The sequence below is a fragment of the Alligator sinensis genome, unplaced genomic scaffold (genome assembly GCF_000455745.1).
Source record: "Alligator sinensis unplaced genomic scaffold, ASM45574v1 scaffold388_2, whole genome shotgun sequence".
In the NCBI taxonomy this organism is placed as follows: Eukaryota; Metazoa; Chordata; order Crocodylia; family Alligatoridae; genus Alligator; species Alligator sinensis.
Genome location: NW_005842102.1, coordinates 1,480,095 through 1,504,521, shown reverse-complemented (window position 1 = coordinate 1,504,521; position 24,427 = coordinate 1,480,095). Strand labels below are relative to the sequence as shown.

The 24,427-nt window shown below is 42.3% G+C and overlaps 1 protein-coding gene across 2 annotated transcripts in view; it reads right to left on the bottom strand.

Moving 5' to 3' along the window:
• Nucleotides 1-1,061: 1,061 nt before the first annotated feature.
• The window catches only part of GPR107 (G protein-coupled receptor 107), a 54,966-nt gene continuing 31,600 nt past the window's right edge, over nt 1,062-24,427 (bottom strand). For both annotated transcript variants that reach the window (XM_025204934.1, XM_014520282.2), the window contains 4 exons: nt 19,920-19,969; nt 18,502-18,585; nt 17,571-17,695; nt 1,062-7,011 (listed from right to left, as the gene is read on the bottom strand). In XM_025204934.1, the coding sequence (XP_025060719.1) occupies nt 6,915-7,011; nt 17,571-17,695; nt 18,502-18,585; nt 19,920-19,969 (356 nt within the window). In that variant the 3' untranslated portion in view covers nt 1,062-6,914. The remainder of the gene's footprint in view (nt 7,012-17,570; nt 17,696-18,501; nt 18,586-19,919; nt 19,970-24,427) is intronic.

Genomic DNA, 24,427 nt, shown 5'->3' with positions numbered 1-24,427 from the left:
GCAAAAAACAAGTTAACTTGGAAGGAGCTGCCTATTCAAACCTCCTCGTTCCAATTGAAAAAAAATGGTCCATATACATATTCCCTACTGGAAGCTTAGTTTTGTGTCTAGAGCAAAATGTTTTGTGTTACAAGCAGCCTCAGCAGTCACACATTTTAGGGTTCAGTCATGTTCCTACTGACATTCACAACAAAGACATCCATTGATTTGAAGGGATGCAGAGCAGACTACTTTGGTTTCAGCATTTAGACAAGGAAGTCTGTCCCCCTCTGGTGAAATTTGTTGCCAGACGGCTGCATTTGTAAGGGAAGTCATTGCAAACTATCCAGATTTAGAATACCTAGGATTTCATAATCCATAGTGTGTTAGTGGGAAGGAGTCATCTTTCATAGGGTCCTTTTTCCATCAGCCCTGTCAATCACTGCCAACATATCACTAGCTTTTGGCAGTGATGCTGCAGAAGTTAAATAACCCCATGGTAGAAAGACAGGTTGTACTAATGTCCTGTACTGCTTTGAACTGGTCTGAGAAGTAATAGCTCGAGGACTTGCTGTCCCATTACACTGTATTTTCTGCAAGAGACCACTAGAGATAATGCTCATCTCATTAGTGCAAAATGGTCAGACACTGCCATCAAGGCAAAAAATGAGCTTCAGAAACTGCACTACCTAGAGTGCACAAGCTTATAATATCCTGAGGCATGTGAAAAATAAAACCAAAAAAATGTTCTGCAGTGTAAGCACAGCAAACAACAAAATGGCAGCTAAAGCCAGTACAGAGCAGCATCCTATTGGTATTCAAACTCGTTAATTAAAAATAAGCTTTTCCCGATGGGGCAGACCATGGTCTGAACATCTACTCACATTCTTAAGTAGTAAAAAAGCATCAGCTGCAGCCAAAATGCAGCTTGTTGGCCAACATGAGCAACCAGGCATTCTGCTGGCCAGGCACATCTTCACTAGCAGGAGCTAAGGAAGAGTGTGCACGTGTAATGTGCTGGAGCCACTGGGCCTATCTGGTCACTACAAACCTAGAGCAGAAGATCAAGAGAGACACTTTCATTCCAGTCATACAATCTTTATTTTACATGTTTATCACAGCAGGAAAAACCAAATGACCAATCATCCTGATTTGTACCCACCCAAATTAGCTTTAGATAAATACTGTTCATTACTCTTTTATTAAAAGTTAAAAAAAATACTGAAAAATCCATTTTGCGTCGCAACATGAAACCAAGAGTCAAATATTTATACACCTTCAAGCAACCCCAAAAAGCAAGAGCTCAATGAGGATTTTCATCTTTTGATTCTTTTGGAGTTTGGATGGCCAAGTACAACCTACAAAGATGCCCTAAAGCGGATTTAGGATACAGAAGGATCTTTTTAAAAAAAAAAAAGAAAAGAAAAAGAAAAAAAAAAAAGACCCCCACCAACAATCGTTAATAGAGGGGCACTTTTCAAAGCCATCCTTTGCTTCAGATGGTTATCACCTCACTGCTCCAGTCTCCTAGCTTTCGGACTTGTAGATACAAGAGAAAGTCTGACTCCCCTTTGGCAACATGGTTGTCAAAGTTCAGATTATGATATGGAGATCAGAAGGCTCAGTGAAGTTTCCAGAGGGAAACATTTAAAAAATTGCTCACTACAGAATTCACTGTAGTCAAAACTTAAACAGGTCCTTGAACCAGTCAACTTGCAAAGAATGAGCTCTTCTCAGCCACTTTCTTCTGTGCCTTCACTTCACATATAATGTAGTATCTCAAGAGAATATTTTCTCATCAAATCCAGCTTCAGCCTCCTAGAAAACAGCTTTCAAGTATAAACCATGCAGAGACCTTAAAGAAATCACTGCTATAGCTAAACAAGACATCACTAGGGAAAAGCTACAGAATTCTCAGTATCACTAATAAAAATGATGTGAGCAAGCAGCTGCATGGCTGTGGCTACCAGGAAATCCAAGATTAATCTTTAAAAAAAAAAAAAAGAAAGGGATTACAACCTTTTCCAAGGAACACTATAAGAAACTAATTGCTCAAGCATCTCATGAAGTCTCTTTCCCATGTCATTTCCTATGAAAAATATTTAAGAAACCCTAGGGTTTATGTGCAAAAAAAGTTCTGGAGGCAAAATAATTGTTCTTGGCAAGTCTTGAGTGTCACCTTGTGACTTCCCCTCACTGTTGGTTAAGCCTCCATGGTCTCTTCAATGGAGAGAGGGGAAAGGGTCATGTATGACAAGAACGGAAGCAGCCATATCGGAGCTAGCATTCCAAGTCTGCTGTGGTTAGCTAGCTATAGTCATGGGAGATACCGAATGATATTTAGAGACAGGCTGGAAAACAGATTTCCTTTCCTCCCCCTCATTATTTGTCCTCTCATGGTTCAGTTTTCAACAGGTGTCCAGCAATCTCACCTGCCGCGGAGCTCAGTGGAATTCGCAGGTGCTCAAAATCAGACAGGTGTTTCCCAGCTCACTGACAACTACCATTCCCCTTCTTCCCTACCCCGCTGTGAGCATCTGGTGGTCATTGACTGGAGTGCAAGTCCCCCCCCTCACTAGGGGCGATGTCACTGGTGGCAGAAAACAAAGAAGGCTAAAAATGTGCATTTAAATCCTGTTTTCTGGAGTGGATTCCTGGCTCGTACTTTGATACTTAAGAAACTCAAGTAGGATACATAAATTTAATGTTAGGAGGAATGTTACATAGCTAAAAGAATATACAGTAAATGTGTGCTCACACTCTACAGGGTCCATGTAGCTTAGGAAAAAAATAGACATCTTCCATATACTAGCTCTGAGACAAAAATGCTGCAATGCACCAAATCTTTACAACATGCTCCCAGGGTACGCCAGCACGGAAATCAAGGGACAGGGCAACCTGCTGGAGAAAAACATGCTGAACAATGTACCAAACAGACGGTGACATGCTGGTTTAGATGGTAACATGAAAAAGAGCTTACTAATAGCATAGCTTGTGGCTTCCCCAACTGGAACTACTGCACTCGAGGGAAGGAGGTGACATTCTGGGTGATACTGTTAATATCATGGTTGAAAAAGAACAAAACAAAACAGAAGCCTCAAGATAAAACTACCAAGGGAAATATTTCCCAAGCCAGTAATATTCAAGCATTTGGCAACTGCGCTACAAGCAAGCTTATTGTGGAAGACAGCTTGCTGAACCAAACTACAGCAGTCACTGCTACCACAGTGGGCGGGAGTGTTCAAGCATCATTTGGGTATCATTATCAATATTGATTTATTGGGGCATAAGTTGCATGACTACTGAAGAGAGTCAATGCCTGAGACGTTTCACAGTTTGCACAGTATGTGCTGCAAGGTCTCTAGGGGTGATGCATCAAGCCATCCGCAGCTATATGCTCACAGAAGGCCCAGTTTTCCAAGCCTTCAGACACTTTTAGCGCTATGGCCTTGTAAAGTCTTTTTCTTTTTTTGCCAACTTTCATCATTACAGGCATAAAGAGGGAAGTTAAGCCACCTGCATCCTAGGATGGTCAACTTAGTCGCAAGTAATTGGATCACCCTCTTTACAGTGTCAGTAGGGTACCAGGCATCTGTGGAAGCAGTGTTTGAAAGCCAGGTGCTTTGATTATCATAACTTTTGGGTCACTATTTCAGGGCAGTGGGGCTGGCCACCAAAATCAAGCACTTGCCAATCGCATGGAGTAGACAGGGGGGGAAAAAAGGCAAGCCTTCCTTTTTGAGAAGCAAGTAGAGAGAGTGCCTGTAAGATGGTGGCTGCTACATGAACTTTTCATTGCTCTGCTCATTTTTCCACCCACAATGCTAAGCACTATATTTTCATAGCAATAATTTAGCTGCAACCAGCTGGTACCGTTGGTTGTCTTCCAACATTGCTGACATCAGATGCCAGCTAGAATTGGCCAGAAAGTGGCGCATTTGTCTCCGATTCACAGACCAAAGTTGCCCATTTTAGAAACGCTTCCTGGGTTCCTCCTCTCCACCTCATAGCCCATGAGACAGCCTCAACTCCTGCTTATTCCTCGACTCTGCAGACAAATTTGTAGCGGATATATTAGCAAAAGTGCATATAAAGAGAGAAACCTGAGACTGAAGGTATAAGCGTTACCTATACCAGTGGCTGTGTTGCCGTAATATGTAGCAGTTAAGAGTTGGCATCCCCTAGCAGTCCTCACAAGACTTCTAAAAGGGCCAACTCACATTGGAGTAGAAAGAGCCATATCCTTTAAAAAAGTTCACATTTAATTCAGGAAGTGTACAAACAGATCCCCTGAAGGCATCACTTCTGGAGTAAGAATGTGTTGTTGCACCTCTATTCCTGACATGAAATCCTTACTGCTTACTCAACCACCTCCATTTGCCAGAAGAGCACTGGAGTTGCCAATGCATTATTCTCAACAATTTGCAGGCAAGTCCACATCTAAAAGGCCATTCCCTAGAATTGCAAATAGGCAGCCAGGGACTTCCACAGTTCTGGGGCTGCACATAAGAGCAGAGCAAGCATGCTTTCCCATGTAAGAGCAACAGCTTTCAAGACCACAACTGCCTTGGCACACTTGGCTGAGTGCTACTTCCTCACATCTCTACCACTTAACATGCAGAAAGAGCAAAAACAATTCTTTCCAGGAACCTGGAAGCTCTACAAGATCATGTGTGGACCACCCTGCTAGTAAAAAATTTCCATTTCTCCTAATGAAAGCTTGAGGTTCATGAGATGTTAGCCACCAAGGGTAGGGGTAGACTATTACAGCTCTAATGTATTATGAAGCAAGTGAGAAAGTTGCTACAGAAAAAAACCTTGGTGTTGGGAACCACTATGTTTTCAAGTGCAATATGAAAGGAAACTGATCCCAGGCATCAGAGCAGACAGACTCTTCTTACCATCCACTTTCAACATTTTTGAAGCTTGCAGTGATGATGAGAATTGGTGTAAGGAGAAAGCAATACCGCTGTCCAATGGGAAGCAGTTTTAAAGAACTGAAACCCCATCTCAGCCTCAGCTCCCAGAAAGAAACAGTTCGACAATCCAAAACCAAAGTGAGTTTCACCCTGTTCCAGGCTGCAGTAGAGAACAAAGCTGCCAGCAAGTCTAGCTCCCCAGGCAGTTGCTCCCTGGAGATGCAAGCTCTGCAGCCATTGAACAAATCTGATCCCTTGTGGGTTTGTCATTTGCAGGTATGCCAAGCTCTTATAGTGAAACCTATGCAACCCTGCATTATATCTACATAGCCCTGCAAAAGGACTAAGGCTGGTGTCCAAGTCACTTAGTTTCTACTTATTTTATTTGATTAAGTTATATACCACCTTATCCCTCTTATACTGAATTAAAGAGTGACTCCCCTACTCAGCTAAAAGCAGCCTTATTAGTACTATGTTAGATGCTTGTGCTATCAGAAATACCAGAGCACTACAGGTAAAGCACAGGGCACTTGTAATTTGTCTGTTAAGGATCCTACTGAAGACTAGAAGCCAGTACGTGAAATTCCTCAATTAGCTAATCCCCAATTCTTTCCGCAAGCACCTACTGCTTCAACACTGTTCCTGTTCCCCCACACAGCCCTTTCCCATTTTATTTGACTTTAATGCCTGAACAGAAAGCTTTAACTTCCCATTTGCTGAATGTTTACAGTGCCTAGGAAGAAATACCATCATCTTACTCCCCAACATGCTCCCTGCTATGACTGGAGCTGAAGCTTACTGGTTACGACATCAACTCTGTTCGACTCAGAGGGGCTCAGGCAGCAGCAGCATCACTGATTCTACACGTTCCAGCCAGAGGCAAGCAGCCACCCACAGAGACAATATGGTTCAGGATAAAGGAGATGAGCCAGAGATTCGTCCTGCAGTAGTCACAGCATTCTTTCAGAAGCTCTTCCTCCCCCACACAAGAAAGCAGCTCCTCTTGCTGGACCATTGCCCTTTGCAACACTTCAGCCCACCACAATGTGTTTCTCAAACATTTCATATTGGAAACCAAAACGTTCTGGGTCACAGTTTAAGAATCAAGACTTAAAATAATCCCATAGGGCCCTAACAAACAGCATCAGTGTTACCCAGCTGATAGGAAAGGGCCCGAGTACCAAATGCTGATTTCTTCTGCATCGGTGCATAAATACAGAGCAACTTTTCCAACAGTGGAAATCAGAACTTCGCCTGAAGGACAAGAAGCTCAAACCATGATGTTTTTCAATGAAGCACATACTTAAACTGATGCATCCCAGTATATACCTGCACGGACTAGAAAAGACCAACCTCTAGACTTCACCAAAGGGAAAGATGGCAAGAGAGTCATCTCTGATCCAGTATCTGCTTACATTTTCCAAATGATTATTCCTGTTAGTTTATTTTACAGCCTCCTCACTGTCTCCCTCCTGGCCATCAAGAAGCCTGCCTGATTTGGCAGAAGTTTACAAAAAAGAGTCACATACCCTCTCCCATTTCCTCATTTTTCATGATATTGTCAACTCCAGCATGTATGTTACAGAGCACGTGTGTATCTATATGCATTATATAATTATAAGCTTTACATACACACTAAGACGTCTCTCTCTCTCTCTCTCTCACTCTCAATTTGTATTACACTTTTCAGATAATGCCACCAAACAATTTGGATCATCCACCTGTTCCAGAAAGGGGGCAAAATAATATTACAAAAAGAAAACCAAAGCCACCCTTGCATCCATAGGAAAGTGTCACACTCTCGGCAGGTACAGCAAGAAACTCCATTTTCTTAAAAAAAAAAAGAAGAATAGTTAGGTATTTTTTGCAATGTTTTGCTCCCCCTACACACGCCCCGCTGCAGTGTCAGTGTTGGGAAGTACAGGTTGCTCCCTTTCCACTGAGAGGTGTATTAATAAATTAAAAAAAAAAAAAAGTCTCTCTGAACGTGCTGCCTTGGTCCAGGGGATCAGGCCATCATGCCGTGTTCTCCCACTCGCCCTGGGACTCCGCTGAACCATTCATCACCTTCTTGACCTTCTTCATCCCCTCCATTACCCCAGAAGTGGTCACCCTGGAGAAACAAGGAAAGAAAAGCAAAAAAGCCAGTCTCAGAATACGAGTGAAAACAACAGTGCTTCAGAAGAGTCGAGATCCACAACCCAAGAACTGGAACACCCATTTCTACCAACCACCAGGCTTGGCCCTCTATTTTGTTTCTGTTTTATTATAAACCAAACAAATATGATGATTACTTAACCAAATCAAAACAAACACAATTATCTTTCTATAATTAAATTTGTACCGTTTTACTTCCACAGAAATCTCTAATTAGTCACATCTAGATTACACTCATCTTTTTCCACAGCTTGCAAAATCGTAGCAATGCATTTTCTCTAAGACAATGCTGATGTTGTCTAGGAGCCAAAGTCATATGGACAGATATTTAAGTGGTACAAGAGAGGCGACTGAAGTCCAGTCACATCCCTAAAAGAAGGATCTTTAGTATAGACAAATTGAGGTTTTGGGAAATAATCAACTCCAAGTTAAAGGATGACACTGGATTTTAAAACTAGGGTTTGAACTAGCTCATTATTTGTGCTGATAGTTACATAGTCTTTGTCCTAAATAGCTTACAAATGGGTAAGAATGGCACCTATTATTCAGCAGAGAGCTGGGACAAGTGACTTAAGACCATGTAGGGTGATGGAAAATCCAGAAACCAAACCCAAGTCTCTAGGGTGCCAAATGTATGCCTTATACATAAAATTATCCTTCCATTTTGGTACCAAGAACTTCCATTTCTCCTTCCATAAACATCCTCATTTGTTATTTTTCCAAATGGAAATGGCTGGCACAGATTCTTGCTGAATTTCAGTGGAAAGACTGTTGTTAATGCATTTGCGTTTTGCAGGCTTCAGTGCAAAAATGTGCTGAAGTTTATTCTAAAAAGTCTTTAGGCAAAAACAGATGCATCCACAGGAGCCAGAGTAACCATGCTGGGACTAAACTGTTTGTTTTCAGCAGTCTGAAGAAGCCACCCACAGCCAGCCCTACAGGCCTAAGACAGCACAGAGATCAAGACCGCACAGAAGGACTGGGACCAAGGAGGAGAAAGCCACAGCAGTGCCAAGGCTCCTTTACATTCTAAAGAAGTGTTGCTGCGTAGCACTGTGTGCAACTTCCTAGCTAAAAATATCTTTCTAGGATGAAGAGACTAGAGGTAGCAGGGAAGCAAGCAAGGTATAATTGGTTATTGGAAGCTCTTTGCAAGAGGATAAGGTCTTCCAGTAGGAAAGCAAGTTGCTAGCTAGGCCAAGGGAAAGATCTACCAGAGCAGTTTTACGTATTGTGCATGTAAGTACTTTATCTGTGTTTATGTTAAAGAGAAACAATATAATCTGGGCCTCAGCTCAACAACCCAAACCCTACAGCCTACCCACTTTTACTAAAGTTTGAAGCCTATAAGTTAAAAAACACCCAACAAACTACCCCATGAAGCACATGCATTTAAAAATTTTCTTAATTCTTTAATTAACATACAGGGTTCATTATTACCTCTTCTGGATCTTCTCTGCTTCTATACATAGTAACCAGAGGAGGGGAAAAATATCTGTGCTATGTATTATACACATGGCTACAGTCCAGAATCAAACAGCGGCTTAAAACATACTGAGTCCCGCTAATATCAAAGTTATTCAGTAGAAATCAGGATAACAAAAAACCGAGGTCACTTATATCAATTTGGAACTGGATTTCTCATGGCAATTTGACAGAAGGAATATAAAACCCCATAATACTCTGCAGATTATACAGGCACATCTGTGCACCAAGCTGGAATAATGCCACCAGTGTCAGACTATTACCTTGAGGATCAGACAAGCTCTCCAAGATAGGGATACAATGTCCTTTTCCTCTGTAAACCACAGATAAAATAATCTCTCCCACACAGTAATTTGATATATATGCAATTTAATCTTTTTATTCTGTTGTAGAATATGGTACTTGCTCCACTTATTTATCAGTGCCTTTTGATGTCTTGTCATGTAATAAAATTCTTTACTGTGGACCCCGAGAGCCCCAGGTAAGAATGCTCCCTCACCTCCTCCTTGAGCCCCTGTACAAATCCATCACAGAAAATCCTAATGGCAGGTAATGTCCCGTGTTGAGATGCAGCTTTCATTCTTGCTGTGCCTTTTCCCAAAGAGCTGGTTTGAGCAAGATATTTTTTAAAAGGAAAGGAAAAAAAAGTCTCTCTCCTCGTCCTTTTTTGGATGAAGGGAGAGGACTGTTTTAAAGGCTCTTCGGATAATGCCATTTTACTTCCATCCCAGGCAAGATCTCCAAGCTTGTGTTTATTGTAGCTATAATTTTCCCGAAGTAACACACTATTGCCAGCAGAACTCCACTGGTGACAGAACAAGCATGGACTGCACAGAGGAGGTCCAGATGGGACAGCATTTATATACCTATCACCTAGGTTTTTATTTCTACCTTTGTCACTGATAACCATTGTGAAGTATTCCCTCCCCCAAAGCAGTTCAGACAACACTTATTAGGAACCATGAAACTCAGGACCAAACAGCATTAGCTAAATTCAAGCACTCACATTCAGACTCACTCTCCAAGCTGCCACGAGATTTCAACCCTGATCCACAATAATGTACCACAAAAATTCCCAGAATTGCAGTGTATAGGAGCTCTGGTTATTTCTAACCAAAAAATGATACTGAATGACAGCTAAGACATGTCAAACCCCTTCTCCTCTGTTTTTAAGCAAGTAATACTTGTAGTTGCTACAGGAGCAAATAATTGGTCACTAACAGGAGGAAGGAGCGGTCCATTACAAACTCTGTTAAGAGGTGTCCCACTGCTTTGTTCCTGTCCTAGTTATCCCAGACCTTTAAGGAAAGGATTGCTATGTCTGCAGAAGCGTTTCCATCTTTCACAGCTTGGAACATCCTGACCCTCCTTTTTGCTTGGTCTTCTGTTCTATAGTTCTGTAAGAGGAAAAAACCTGGAAGGGTGATAGAACCTGACCTCCAGGAGTCAAGTCTGATACTGCAAACTGGACTGAAAACTGATCTGCCATCAAGCAAGGTCACCAAACTCAAAGAACAGAGCTTTAGGGCTGCTTGCTTTTTACAGCAGTCTGCTGTGATGCAGGACCTGGAAGCCTGTGAAAGGCAGAATGGCAGGGACCTAGGGGTGCTGCCATTTCCTTCTCCTGCAGAGCAGTTTATCCCACCTAATGCAAAGGGAACAAACTCAGGATGCAGAGATGAAACAAAGGTGACAGTATTCTTACAGTGTTTGCTTTATTGGGTGGCTGCAGGTAGCTAGAAAAATAATTGAGGTTACAGCCTTTATGCATTGGTGAGATGCTTTCATTTAATTTAATACTTTTACTTCCACCTGATCCCACTTCAGAGGGGATCCCACACCCCCAACACATGCTCCCATGCATCATTTGTAAAATAGCACTGAGGCATCTGACGTGTACAAACGAGGCCTATTGCTTCGGACATTCTCCCCACCCTTCCCCAACCCTGCCAGGAATGAGAAAGCAGCAAACTGCTTTCCCACCCACCCCAGGGAGGACAATTGTTTACATGCTGTCATTTGGTCCAGAAGATAGTATTAAAACCAGAAACCAGCAACCTTCTCTTTTGCTTGAGAGTATTTGCACCTTCAAGCCACAAGCCTTAAATGAAGCAAAATTCTGGCTCCATGTGCACAAATGGACAGCACATGCTTTACAAGTGGCATAGTACACAGTATACAAGTCACTTGGCTGGTGAAGAATAGCTATTGCCCCTGCTTAGAAAAAAAGATCAGTCTCCAGATTAGTTTTAGTATACTCTCACCTGCACAGACACAACTCCTATTGTTTTCTGTTCAGGTGCACCAAATTCAAAGGCCTACAATGTCCAAGATCATTTTCTTCTACTGGCTAAAGACCCTCAGTAAAAACGCAACAAACACATACTTTAGCCTTTCCTACAGTTAAGCCTTTCTAACTTGGATTTAATTTAAAAAAGGTGAAAGCTGAGCAAAGTTTTCATGTGATTAACTGTGCAGTCCCCCCTATGCCCCCGTTCTCACATGTGCATGCACACACACATGGTCTTCAGGTTTACAGCTTCTACCTTAGCTTGCCATTTCATCAACTGCAATTTTGTTTCACATGCTGGGGAGGGGAGGGGAGGGGAGGGAGGGGAAGGGTTCTTTCTTTTTTCTTTTTCTTTTGTAAACATTGTCATTAACAGCATTTTGGTGTTGCACAGACCAGCCAAGTTTCTCAAGCTTCCCCCGTTTGAAAGTGGGCATGGATCAGAGAGCCAGAGTGAAAATATCCAGTGCAACAGCATTAGCTCATGATTCTAACATTTTCCTGGAAGAGTTGAGCAAAGCCTGGAGCCCAGTTAGGGTGAGCACAGTAGGTTGAAATCTAAGACACAGTTCTCCCTTCCCTTGATTTATGAGAAAGGGGATGTTAAAGCCAGCAGTTCTCAACCTTTTAAAACGCAAGGCACCCCTCCAAAAATGCCAGCTCTTAGTTTTCATTCATTTTTTGTATTGTAGAAAGATTAGAGTAAGAAACTCAGAAAGACTCCAACTGGTCAGAAGTTTTGAACGCAGTAGATTCCTATTTGAAATCTCTGGGTTTCTCTCATGAATGTTTGCACGCTTAACACTAACATGAGGTGGCACCTTTGAAAGGATCTCAAGGCACCGCAGGGCGCCACAGCCCCCTGCAGAAGAATCACTGGGCCTAGACCAACTGAACGCTTCTGCAGCACCATTCCTCAGAAAAATCAAAGGCATTTTCCATCTATCAAATAAGAGAAAGCCCCCAACCCTGCATTTCACTTACAAAAAAAAAAAAAAAAATCAAACTGGAACAACCTAACATGGCAAAGGCTCCCTATGAGATTTCTGAAGTTTGCAACCTTTTATCTTCTGCCATGGGCTCAGAAAAGTGAGAGGATATTTATTACATGAAAAGAAGCACATGAGCATGTGTGCATACATACAAAAGTACTCAGGATGCCATTAGCCACCCGACTGTCAATGAGCTCTGATTTTTTCTGCTAAAGCATTATTTAATAAAAAAACCCAAACCAAACTAAACCAGAACAGGAAATGCTTGGCTGGCAAACAAGCATATAGATTTTTACTGCTGTTTCACCTAGCACATAAGTGTTTACAAATGCAGTTTTTCAAATGTGTAACCTCTTCCTTGATGTAGCTGGAGAATGAAGAATGAATGTCTCTTTACAGATCATCTCTGCCAAATGTTCAGTGGAATTAAACTGACCCATGAATCGAGGACCTCTCAACAGGGCTCTGAGAAGTTACCCAAAATGGGCAACAAGGGAAGTCTTAGAGCAAAACACTAGATTCCCTCACTATCAAAAACTCAAAAACGCAATTTTCTCATCCCAAGTCTCTTGCACGCTCCTTGCTTTCCTGTGACTGAGACACAAATAGTTTAATTTATTCAAGTCACTAGGTTTGCTCAAACAAGAACCTACCCCTAGCAGATTTTTTAAAAAGGATTAACAAAAAAGTTAATAAAGTACATAAAATAGATGTCAGGTTATTGGTCCGACAAACTGGGGGTACATCAAGGACACACTACATGATGTGTAGTTTGGGGAGTGAGAGATCCACTGCCCAAAATTAATCTCGGTGCATAGCTACCAAGGAAGTTAGCCAAGTATCCATGCCTGTTCCATGAGTCCATGTAGCAAAGTGTTCATGCCTGGACCTCTCATGAGTCATTTAGGACTGTGTTTTTCTGGCGTGGACATTTATTCACCAGCACTCACCCTGGAGCTACATTTCATGCACAAAGGCCTCCTAACCATCATTAGGTAATGACTTAATTGCTCCTGAAAAACTAGGTTAAAAAATTAGTGATGCTGAGTTTTTTGCATTACCAACTCCACAAGCTACTCTAAGCATCAGATCCCCAATGTAACCATTGAAGGGCAAACACTGGAGCCAAGTACCTCTGTGGACTACCTCAGGGCACTTCACAGTAAAAAGGTAGACACAGCATCAGAAAAAGGATGATACTGCAGCACTTCCCACCAAACAATTCATTTGAGTTATCTGGGGGTACTTGTACCTATTTCAGCCTCATTTATCTTAAACATTCTATTTATGTTTTCTCTCTTTGCAATAAGGAGAACCAGATGGCCGAAATAAGATGCTACAAATGAGAACTGAAGCAAGAGACTGTTTCCTTTCGCCTGTACCAGGATCAAGAAAAACTGCTTTTGTAAGCAGTTCCATACCTTACTGCTTTTCTGTAACCAAAGGTTATGGGACAGTTGAACGACCAAGCAAGGAGGCATGCCATCAGATGCATTTGAAAACTGGCCACAGAGTTCCAGTCCTAAAAAGCTTGTAATACAATAAAAATTAATTCCAGAGACCATTTTTATCCTCCACTATTTCACAAAAAAAATTGAACAGAAACTTGTTGCAAGAAAAATCTTTTGCCCAATTCTTTAGGGTAAACTTGTCTTCAGTGCTTTCCCCAGCTAATGCTACTTCCAAACTGTGCTGACACCGGTGAGGTTGGTGCAAACGTGTTTTGACGTGCAAAGGTTCTTCATGAATTGGAATGTTAACTTCAGTTCCATTCAGAACTGGATGAGGCAAGAGCTTGCCAAATTGGAGAGAAATTAATTGGAAGGAAAATTCTTGAGCTTGTATGCAAATTACAAAAAAAAAAGGCATTTTCTAAGTTTTACTGACAACATTCATTGGAGCTGCTGGTTTAAAATGACAAATGCTGCTTCTTTCTACAGTCCAATGAGGAAAGAAAAAAAAGCTGGGTAATAAGTAACACTCCTATCAGGCAGCACAGAGCATCTATAGTGCAGTGAACTATTGAAGAGTAGCACAAAATACAGAACATCTGGTCTGAAACATTCAAACCTGTCTGTTTTACATTGTATCCAGGGAAGAGTTACATTTATACAATTGGTTAGATAGGCTAAAAGTTCAACACACTGTCTGGTGTTTCCTGGAACAGCTAGTCAGGTTAGATACCGGCCAAGATTAATTTAGTTAGAGTTTATTAAAAATACTGCAAAAACTGACTTTGTCACTAATTATTCTTTAATTGCTGCTCTCATTCCACTTATGCACCACCTTAAACTGGCTCAGAGCACTGGAGATCCCAGTCAAAGTTAGCTTTTAAACCAATGGACCCCTAAAGACATAAGATGAAGTATGCAGGGAGATAAAGTGCTATAAACTCTTTGAGAGCCCGTAGCACGAATACTCCAATATGGCACCATGTTACCCAGCCCCTAGAAAGCAAAACAACAGCACCTTACAATTAAGAAACAATTAAAAAAAACCTCACCTGTGCTGGCCAACAAGGCTCCTTGTCAAATTTTACCTCATCCTCAAGATCAGAACAGCACCCTAGCCATATTCTGCATTCAGAATGGAAACCCACCTACCTACATATCCCCTGCAAGGTAAAAACCTTTCAAATTCTCTGGGAACTACAAGCATCTAGGGCAACACTGCTCAAATGTTTTATTAAGCAAGCTAGATGAGACAGCTGGCTAATGATTCCTGACAGTCCTGTTGCACTGAGTACCTGCCTACCCAGAACTTCTATCCAGATCTCTACTTTGCCTAAACCTAGTCACACAGGGTGTTTATAGACACGCTCCCAAGAGGTGTGTGGGGAGGGGGAGGCATTTTAATTAGAGAACCACACTAATTAAAAGTGCCTGAGCATCATGTGCATCAGTATCCCCACACTGAAAGATGGTGACAGGGCACTCTGAACTATAGCTCCTTGCATAAGCTTTAGCGTAAAGCACCCTGCTGCTACTTTTCAGCGCGGGGAGGCTGCTAGAGCATGTTAATTTCCGTGCTCCAGCAGACTTGATTAATGGCGCTGGATTTGCAACACAGCGGAGCAGCCTTATTGCACGTCTATAGGAGTACACAGATGTTCTTGTTCTTGTCAGGCCCTCTGCTATTGTATTCTTGACATTAAGCCTATCCTCTCTGCTTCTTCCAACAGGGAAATGATTTCAATTTCTACAATAGCCAAAAGCTATTAAGAGCCTGTCTGGGTTATAGAATGAAACTAGTGGAAGTATATAAGCCTCAATTGTGCTTTGACAGTGACCAGATGTGCCACCAGTCAAGCTACAATTACATTGCTTCGCTGAAGTTTGGACCATTTTGACTATCCTACCCACGCAATGGATACCAGGGATGCAATCTAATGTTTCAAGATGTGCTAAATTTAGATATTGCATCTGCTCCCCTAATCTTCTTGCAAATGTTGCTGGTTCTACTTTTTCTCTCTCTTTGTTTTTAACGAAACAGCTTCTAAACTCCTGTGATCTAAAGAACTCCCACAAAGGAGAAACTGTTTACAGAGAAGTGGAAGCAAAAGAAACCCAAAACAAACCATGAGGCATGCTATTACACATGCACAGAATAAGCCACAGAGAACTTATTTTTCTGATCTCAGTTAAAGTAAACCCTGAAATAACTAAAAGGAAAGAAAAAAATACAGACAATGTGATTTAAGATGCTATTCCTTTAAAGGTACCTCTGGGAAGACCATTCTATTGTGTAAGCCTCTAGGAAAAGGAGCAGATTCAGTCTTTCATTAAAATGAATTGGGACAGATAAGGTTAATAAGAGCCTTGAGACTTTAATGATGGATTCAAGCATCTGTAGAGACTGCCTCACCATCTCTGCCCTTTGTTTGTCCTCTCATCCCAAATACATCAACTCTCTCCCCGCTGCTTTCTCCAAATCACAACACCCCAAGCAGGTCTGAGAAATCAATTCAGATGGGCAAGAATACATGTTAAATTACACTGAACAAGGCTTTTTTATGGCATTCCATTACAGGAAATTAGAAACATTTCTGAATCCCACCCTAAGGCAGAAATACCAGAGGGGCAGGGGCAAGCATTTGGATTGAAATCCATCTTTGTGCTTAATTATTCCAGATTATAAAACTCTTAGAATTCTTATTTCCATGTGTAATGGATCATCAGCCCCGGGGCCTGGTGATCTAGCAGAAGTGAGGGAACATGGAAGAGGAAGGCTTCTAAGAATTCACCCCGTAGTTCTGTCTTGCTCAGGATTGTGCTGTCAAAGCTCCAGGCTCAACTATCGGGGCAAGAGTAAGTAAAGCAGCACCCTGCATTGTACTCCACCCACTCTACGGTGGGTGAACACAGATTAGCATCCTGCAGCTGCAAGGAAGTTGTGTGCTTGCGAAGAATTCTCAGGGTAAGAACCGCTGGAAGAAACCTCTCTCTGATTACACACTGGATGCGCTCCAGTTAAGATGAGACTGCAAGGGAACCAGGTCAGTTCATTCTGGTCTTTGAGCCAAAGGTCAAATAACTTCTCCTCCATTTGCACTGGAATTAAGGATTTCCCAGGGATTGCCTCAAGTTAATCTAATTGCCAGCAATAGGCTGTGACATGACAGCTAGAGCCAGCAGGTTCATTCTAAAAAGCCAGGCTGAGAAAGCTTTATGCAGGCATTCAGCCGTCACCAAAAATAGCAAGGTTAAGATGACTTCAGTAGGGTAATGATCCACAGTAGCTCGTCTGCAAGATCAAGACTTTCCTCATGTAAACAAAACCTAAACCATAATAGCACCTCCCCACTCCAAGTAGACCCGAGTGCAGGCAAGCCTCATTATCTGCAACAGTTAATACAAAGATGCAAAAACACAGACAGGGAAAAAAAAAAAAACTATAGGGGTAAGACAATAAGGGTGTCTATGTCTGAGCAAACATGTGGATGCTTTTAGAGGGATAGGTGGCCACTGGTGTTGCCTCTGGCTGGAGATACATTGCAAACTTTGATAAAGGTCTATGAACAGCAGATACTGAAGCAAAAGGGAAGAACATGGCTCTAAGTTACAATATAACAATCTTATGTTACAATGTGACACTATATCTTTTCTCTCACCATCTCACCCTCCTCCCCAAAGTGGGATTCGGAAGGATGTTGCAAAGAGGGAGGGTATGGCCCTCTTTCTAGGTTTACCTCAAAGTATCTTCACCTAACCATTTCTCTGCTTCTGCCATTACAGAGCATTAAAAATGCCTTCTCTTTTTTATAAGCCAATCCCATGGTGGAGGTGGTGCTTAGCTTCTTTTTTGCAAAGTGCTGTATGGCTGCAGTACATGTCAAGGCCTGGAGTGCCCCAGTTTGAGACCTCTTGATAAACAGTTGCCTGAGAATGTAGGGGACTGGCCTCCATGGCCTAAGAGGCCCCTTCTAGTCCTGTTCCAGCCCCAACAGCACCTTTGCAAATGACTTAAAAAAAAAAAAAGCAAAGCTCTTATGTGACCTAGTATCTTTCTGCACACCAGTACAATGCTCAGTTCTGGTCCGCACATAAGCACACAAGCTTCCTTCGTGCTTTGAGAGCCACTGAGTAGAGCAGTTAGCTCCAGACCTCACTTTTACACATCCCAGACTGATTTGCTTAAGGGGTAGAGTGGGGAGAGAATAATAAGTCTCCTTCAAACGAAGGTGCAAGCAGTCTGTTCTTTCTGCACAATGTTAAAACCAACAACGAGGAGGGGCAGGAAAGTTCTTACACAGCTTCCATCTCCAAGTCATCCTCGTCTTCCAGAGAGAGTTGTAGGTAAGGGTTGTCTGATGCCGGACGGAACTTGTACCCAGTAAGGACGAAGAACACCAGTGTGGCCATTTCATCCAACAGCTACAAGTAAAAACAGGAGACAAGATTATTACTTTTGACCCCAATATAGTTGCAATACATTTCCCTTTGTTTGAGAACTGGAGGGTTTAGTGAACCAGATGACTTTAGTCTGGTAAAAGTGCAACAAAGCTATTCCCTGCCTGATTGATGCCAGTATCTGGACAAATACTGTCACGCCCTCTACTTTTGTTGTTTTCCTGGTTTTAAATAACCAGTTACAAATCTAAACATTATTTCAGTTCTTTAAAATTAAAAGCAAAGCCTTACTGCAGTTAAGGAAACAAAGATCCTTTAAATTGTTTGGAGCTACCAGCAATTAACATATTCAAAGACTCCCTGCATGGTAGCTTGGATTATACTGTAAGAAACCAAGCATTTAAAAAGTCACCAAGCAAATAAAGCCCGTAGATGGAAAAGTGAAAGCCTATTTTGCCAGCTCCCTAGAGCCTCAATTACATAAGACAAACCTGGGTCTGATTTTTTTTCCTTTGTATGCTCTCGATCCGTTTCCTTGAGACACTTTTAAACTGAAAAGCTAAAATCAATAATTTGTTTCCCTCCAGACATCTCATGTATAATCCAGCAGCCATGCTGGATAAACAGGAAACTAAAAATATATTCCTTCCCCACCTCAGGTATATCAGGGTTAAGATCAGGAGAAATCACAGACCTTAGTACTGTATTTAGAGAAATTATGTTATAATATGGAGAAACACTTGTGTGTTTGCTTTTAATGTAGTTGCATTTTAAAATAAATGAGTAAAAAATACAGAGGATGGAAGTATTCTCCTTTGCCAGCAAGATACCTGGTAGAGCCATTTCCACTGGAATGGGACAGCAACCTTAATAAGCATCGCAATGATCCGTGTGAAGTAAATGTAACATACAATCTGTGGGAGGAGAGAAGAAAAAAAAAAAAAGGAGTAAGAACGAAGGCATCATCATTTCAAAACCTCTTTTCCTAGAGAAACAGTACCAGTGAAGGGTTACTTGAGAATTAAGCCCGATTCGACTTATTACACTGTTTGATAAACATAAAGATACAGATTGATGATTTTATTACCAAAATCTAAATGCAAAACACTAATGCAAATCTAAATGTCTCGAGGTATGATTAACAGCATAATATATATTTCTTTAACTTTCACTGGGGATGTGCAAATGTTTCCACAGAGTAGCAAAATCAGGCACATAGTTTTTTATTCTTACAGCTTATGAAAAGATGTCTGACATCAGGCAACTGAAAACCGTTAACAGCGTGGTTCTTGTGATATATGCTTACAGCTTCCTTTACTTTCAACAGAGACTGCATGCCCCTCTCGGCACAATTTGGTCCCAAATTTAAAATTTTATTAAGCTGACAGTATGTTGTTTTAGGCTCAGCAACTCAGTAGGCAAAGCTCAAGGTGACCTCGGGGGGAGTGAAGAAATGCAGTGTACTCTACTTATATACCTACCAGGTAAGTGCACAATTCACCTGACTGAAAACCAGTGCCAATCCCAAACACTTATCTATTACTTAGCTCGTAAGTCATAGCAAACATCAGTTAAATGCACAAAATAAAAGGTAAGCTATGAAATCCTGGCCATATTTTTGTATTTTCAGAGAGCTACCCCCTTCTTTAAATGAATTTATCCTCATTAAACACCCTTGTGACCTAGGACAGTGCTATGCCTATTTTACAACTGAAGCCCATGGAAAAACTGACTTGCCCGTGATGACACAAAACAGGCTGCATCACTAAGGTTAAAACTCAGTCTACAATCCCAAAAGAGTTCTGCATGACACCAGGAGATTAGTGCCAGCAGTGCAAAATGCATTTTGCTTTGTTGACCTCAAATGTGTAGCTAGACATCTGGTTAAACACATTTGCAGAATATTTCCATTAAAAGAATGAGCAGCAAAACTCAGTCTGAGCTTTTAAATTGTTTTAAGGTGATGTTGGGGGGGGGGGGGGGGGGAAGGGGTGCAGTTTACATCTCAGAGGTGCTGTTTAAGGAGACCCAGATACACTGTGCACAAGAGCTTGAAACTTGATGCAAGCAAAGGATCTCTCCAAGCTGCTCTCTCCATGATCTGGGGCCATCTTACTATGCATCTGTAGAGCAGCTGGCACAATTGGATACAAAGCCGCTGTGCCACTTACATTCTTGCAACACCTGTGTGCGAAAGGAAGAGCTTTCCAGCCCTGATCACAGACATACCTATCAGTTACTTACTCACCATAACATAGTAATGCCTGAACAGCTTCAGCTTCGCTAGATTAATGGCAGCTGTAGAGAGAACACAAAAAGGCCATTAACAAAAAGATTAAGACAAGTCACCCGATGAACAGGCCTCGCAGGACTTTTCTACACGTGGACATATACTGCTATAGCTTACAGCATGGTAGCAGTATCAGTAAAAGTCTGGTGTGGACACCTGAACTACGGATGCCTCTATGTAGTGTATGTCATTTTGCACAATGATGCATTTCCCTCAAAATGCAAGGAAACGTTTGTGAAACAAGCCCTGAAGAAGCTACCCATCAGAGCTAAAGATTTTTCTGTCCACTTCCATGGATGGTGTGGATAGGTTTTAAAATTGAGCTGTTATTATACAGAGACGGTTTACAGTGGTTTCAAGAACAGAATCTGGATTTCATGGAAGCAATTCAGTGGCAAATAAACAAAAAGGAGGAGTGAAGCTTGTACTCTTCAAATGTCCTTGGTGAGGAACATAAACCCATTCTTCATCTCCAAAGGATAATCTCGCAGGGAGGCAAGGCATGACAGAACACTGGAGTGGGGAAACGCACACGCACAGCCACAGAAAACTGCCTGGGAAGTAGCTATGAGACGGCTGGTATTTTCAGGAGGCATTATAATCTGTGAACCAATTTGCCGTAATTACTGGGGTCCCTATATTTGTTAAGTCAACACCCTGCAGAGTGAAGTATGGGGGGGTGGAGATGGGACCCCCCAATATTCAATGCACTGTTCAGGCCCTTCCAGCTAAAAGTCAACAGGTGTGGGAGGACGTCTCCCATCACACCAGCAGAGTCTGCAGTCTATTAAATTCTTCTGCAGATCTTTCTGACGCACCTTTCAAAAAAGGTCAAGCTGCGTTTCCCTTGAACTTAAGCAGCTCGCCTGTGAACGAGAGCTCAGCCTCCAGATCACTTCACCACTTCTCCCAAAACAATATATCCAACTCTTCCCAAGGTCAGAGGGGTCAGAGATGCAACTTCTAGTTTCCTCCCCTCCCTTTGTATGAAATACTGATGACTGCCGAGGGCAGCCCGACTGCCTCCTCCTCTGTCAGCAAACGCCCTCTCAAGTCTCACTGCAGGAACTGGGAAATATTTTTGGTCTCCTCACAACACTCGGCTCATTATCGCAGTCAAAGAAGGAGGAAAGAGAGGGAAAGGCAGAAGCTAACTAGCAAGCTGTGATTGACAATTAACACGGGATGCTCCAGATTAAAGGAATGTTCTCCTTGAACAAGTCATTTCCACAAGATGTATTCTCGATCCTTCCCAACACGAGAAGCAATTGAATCTTTGGCTGGATACATTCCTAATACAGGTCCCTATACGGAAAGCAACTGCCTCAGTTTACCAGGAACATCATGCCATTGCAATGCATTGTTCAGGAGAGGGTAGACAGACGGTGCTGGGGAAGGGCAGGGAAGGCGAGAGTAATTTGTACCCCTAACAGTTCTGTAGTATTTTGCTACATCATACCTGACTGCCATCAACTTCAGCTTCCCTTTTCTCTCTCTGCACAGGCTACACCTTTCCCAGTGTTTTGCAGGGCGAGCAGCACATTTTTATGGGTTAAATCTACACTCATTTCTGTTCAGTCTATGCAGACTAAATTGCGGTCTTCTGCATCCTTTGACAGCTGCAGTCCCTTAAGATTTGGGCTTCCGCACTCTCCATTCACCAAAAGCAGATACATTAACACTCCCAAGCTAGAATGGTTCACACGCCATCAACATAAGCACTTCTAGCTTTCCCATCACCTCTCTTGCCCTCAAAGCGCTGAGTACTTCAAAATGGAGTGGCTGACCTGCTAGGCCACGCCACTCAATCCATCCAGAAAGGATAGTCTAAGAGATTTCCCCACCCCCTTTCTTCAGGAAGTGTAACTTTTGTGATGGGGCTGAACAGCATAAAATGCTCTGATGCTATGTTGAGCAGAAGGATAATTGCCTATTAACAATTAAAAAAAAAAAAAAGCAACAACACTGCACTGAACTGTAAGAGAGGTAGATCAGTTCAGGATGTGAGGAATAAAACTATAGCAAAAACAGTACAAAAGTTACTCAGGGTTTCTTAGAAATACAGCAGAACTTACCTTGTCAGGCACAAGGAAAAAAATTACAGCTATAAAGCTTTTTCCTGTACCAATCAGTCATGCCTCAGCTATAATTTAAGGCTGATATTTGAAGTCATATTAGAGCAATAGTTCTCATGACAAATCCCTGCATTCCAGTCCGAAGCTGCGCAAGCGAAGGCCCTGGGGCTAAACGGCCTGTTTATTGAAAAGATTATGTAGGCTCTTGCTGAATGCAGCATATATTGATGTGGATGAGAATGGAGGTCAGCAACAGATGGAGTAGCTGTCAAACTCGGTTTAAGATTCAGGCTCTTCCAGGTGGTGCTGGAATTATGCGCGTGGCCTCCCAGTGCTTTAGTGACATCACGAAGGGCAAAAGGTCCTCACTGTGACAGTCTACATAGATACAATCGACTTCCAGAGCCACCGAACATAGGTTTCTAGTCAGAATGCCTGTGGAGGCTGCAGAGAACAGAGCAAACCTGTCCAGTTTACACAAGAGGTAAATGTTCACTGCCTGTCAAAAAAGCTACACCAGTTGGCTCAAGCAGCATCCTAAGAGGGTTTACATAGCAAGAACTGCTTTCTGCCATGTCTAACCTTTTAACTGGATATGAAATTTAATAAGGAGCAGCACTGCTAAGGCCTTTTGTTGAAACTGCACTTGCAAGCTCTGCAGCAAATGAACCTTAATAATACCAGAGAATGCAACCCAGATTAACAGGTGAGCCCTATAGATCCAACCCTCTCCAGCTTCCTGGATGGCTCTTTTGTGGCACGTCTGCTCCCATTCACCAACAGGGCTATCAGGAACAACGAGATGGCCATGAAGTGACAGTGAAGGAAGAACTGCTCTTAAAAAGCATGCAGCCCGCTACAGCACAATCACTACCTCGGTGCATTCAGCTTGCCTACTGCTGTCAATGTACAACAACAGTTGTCTGGAATAGACAAAAATGTTGTGCATCAAGTCGTCTCTGACAACAGCTCTAGAAAGTCAGGCTTTTGAATCTTGGGCTACAAACATTCCTAAGTCATCATTTCTTGGTTCATCTGGCAGACAATGAAACAGCCCAGTAAGCAGGGTGTGTTACTGCTGTGTCAGTGGTATGAATAGGTCTCAACATGTAGGAAAGCCTCACTGAACACACCCAAAGCCATCTCTCCTGTTGTGTGCATGCGCACGCGCGCGCACACGCGCGCACACACACACTCCTCCAAACTTTCTTGCTCTTAAAGGAACACATGCAACATGGTACACACAAAGCCACCCACACAGCCTGGCTTGGTACAAAAGGCAGGTGCAGATGCATCTAGTCTTGTGTATGTATAAAGTCTTCCATGGACTCACAAGTGCAAGTAGGAGGAAACCAAGCATCAGAAAGAGGCACCATGTTGTTGCAGTTGTGATTAACTAGACCAAATCTTGGACTGGCTAGCTCACTGCAACAACTGCACTCAAGGCCCCCTTATATATAGTACAGCAAAAATACTGTCAGCTGCATTTAAAACAGACTGAGGTCAAAATCTGGAACTGGTAAAGCCACAGCCAAAGCAGATTCCACTTTACTTGGAGCACTGAAAACGAGCAGCAGAAAGCCTCCTGTAACACATGCATAGAAACCTCCAATAACAGCACACTTAAGATTCACCAACCTAGGGCTAATTTAACTTGAAAGTCTCCAGGGCATGGGTAAGCAGCTGGTTTGTAGGTAAAGTTGTATAAGCTAAGTATGTACTACCTTGATTTAGGAGTAACTGGAGCATTCTGCATCTTCCCCTTCAATTAAATTAGCACTGGAAGGGACTACCCAGCTCATGGAATCTAGTCCCTATCCAACCCAACTTATCTCTAACCAAGTACCCAATATGCCAGCAAGGTACAAAACAGCAGAGCCGCAAAGCATTCTGATCGGCTGCAATGTGCTAGTCTGACCTTTATGGCTTGTCATTGCCTCCAAGTGGCCAAAACCAAAAGGCTGTATCCCAGTCAGATCAGATCAGATTAAGCTCTTCACCAAACATACCATGCTTAGCTTCAGGAAAACAATTAGTACTAATAGCATTTATGGAAATCCAGCGCATTGGAGCAGACTCTATTAACAGAGCCTGTGGAGCATGTGAGCCGACGTGCCCGGCACTGCATCACATGCATTTGTATAAATGGTGAAACGTACATCACCGTGCAGAAAATGGCAGTGGTGTACTTTTCAACTAACACACCTTCAATGTGTTTTAGTTCAAAAAGTGCACCACCGCCATTTTCTCAGCACTGATGTGCATTTTGCCATTTATACAAATGCATGCACCACAGCACCAGGTGCTTTTAAAAGCATTTGGTGCTGCAGCATGTGCACATATACAAATGCCCAATGAGATTAGTTTTGCTGCTCCTCCTTCTTGCCACAA